We start from the raw sequence: 1,717 nt of genomic DNA, 5'->3' as shown, positions 1-1,717 counted from the left end.
ATTTCCTGGATTTTTTCTGTGAAAAAAAAAATAACCAAAGGGTTATTTGGTTATTTCATTAATAGTGTTATAATTTATTTCCTGACTTTTGTTCTGTAAAGAACCCAGAGAGGGTTATTTGATTGTGCTTTCTGGAAAACAATACGTTTTTACGTTTAGGCACTCCAGCAATCGTCACAATTTTTCTGCTACAAATTGACTCCGGCCCCCCACCAGAGAAGGGAAACGTTATGTGTCCCTCTCATGAAAACGTTTGGGGACCCCTGATCTAAATTATATAAAAATCAAATTAAGGAAGGCCATTATGATTTTTTATTTTTTGCACAAGAACATGGATGAAAGTTTATGGCTTCATTAAAAACAAATCTACATAGATTTATGTATATTGTGTTCAGATTAGTATTATATCTAGTGAACATGCTTTAATAAGTTGTGATTGTCTCTTCCAGTCTCCAGGTTCTGCTTAGTATATATTCAGTTGCACAGAAACAAAAACTGCTTCAGATTGGCTTCTCAGGTTGCCTCTCTCTCTCTGACCTCAGATACTCCAAGATCTATGACCCAGCCACCTGGCTGGATATCGACCCAGTGTACGGAAGGATTTCCACCATCGCCATCCTTGATCGAGAGTCTCCCTTTATCAAGAACAATCTCTACAATGTTACTGTCACAGCTTCTGATAATGGTGAGACATGTGGATTGTCCCAATGGCAGCATAGGTTTATCTGTCTCAACCTGTGCAACAGGGTCCCAGCAGTGTCTCTATACTGTCTCAGTGGTGTCCCAGCAATGTCCAAATACTGTCCGAGCAGTGTCCAAATACTGTCCCAGCAATGTCCAAATACTGTTCGAGCAGTGTCCCAAAATTGTCCCAGCAATGTCCAAATACTGTCCCAGCAGTGTCCCAATAGTGTCCCAGTGGTGTTCAAGAAGTGTCTCAATAGTATCCTGTAGTGTCCCAGTGGTGTTCAAGAAGTGTCTCAATAGTATCCTGTAGTGTCCCAGTATTGTCCCCGCTGTATCCCAGTAGTGCCCCAAATCCATGTTTTCTGATTAAGTCAGTGCCATTTGCAAGTGTATGCCAGAACCCAAGGAGGAGTTTGTTAAAATTTGAGAAGTGAAAAATCACCAAAATTTGCCCTTTGACCCAATATGGCCACCTCCCTGTACATTTTAGGAGGTACCTCAATGTGACTTTTTTTTCTTGATTTTGGGGGGGATTTACCTATATACCTAATTTCAGATGTCTACGACCTATTGATTGCCCTTTCTCACGTTAGGGGGTGCTGTAGAGCAGTTTGGGCACGCCCCCTTGCAATTCCACTAGAATCCCAACATTTTAGTTTGGGGACAATTTTGGGTGAAGTTTGGTGAGTTTTTGAATATTTTAAAGCCTCCAAAAAGCCATGTACTTTGTTGAAAAAATAATAAGAAATCCTGCAATTACCATAGGCCTTCACAGCACTTCCCTGCTCTGACCTGATAACAGAAATAACATTTATTTGTGTTCCTGCAATTAGAATATTGCAGTCCCTGTTTGCTAGTTTGGAAAAGTCAACCCTTTCACACATCCCTACATTGGCCTCCTATAGATTTTAGAGTTTGTTTTAAAGTTCTTACTCTAACACAGTGGTTCTTAACCTTTTTTGAGGTACCAAACTCCTCAGGTCAGTGGCGGAACTACACATTATTCAGGTGGATGCGAAAACATAAATCG

At 40.5% G+C, this 1,717-nt stretch overlaps 1 protein-coding gene across 1 annotated transcript in view; it reads left to right on the top strand.

The window, feature by feature from the left end:
• Positions 1–1,717, top strand: part of LOC103131818 (cadherin-2-like) — a 107,221-nt gene that overhangs the window by 74,280 nt on the left and 31,224 nt on the right. Inside the window, exon 12 of the mRNA XM_007543549.2 lies at positions 543–685. Within this exon, the coding sequence (XP_007543611.2) occupies positions 543–685 (143 nt within the window). The remainder of the gene's footprint in view (positions 1–542; positions 686–1,717) is intronic.

The sequence above is a fragment of the Poecilia formosa genome, unplaced genomic scaffold, assembly GCF_000485575.1.
Source record: "Poecilia formosa unplaced genomic scaffold, Poecilia_formosa-5.1.2 Scaffold848, whole genome shotgun sequence".
Classification (NCBI taxonomy): Eukaryota; Metazoa; Chordata; class Actinopteri; order Cyprinodontiformes; family Poeciliidae; genus Poecilia; species Poecilia formosa.
The sequence above is the reverse complement of the archived record's forward strand: the minus strand, read 5'-3'. Positions and strand labels throughout refer to the sequence as shown.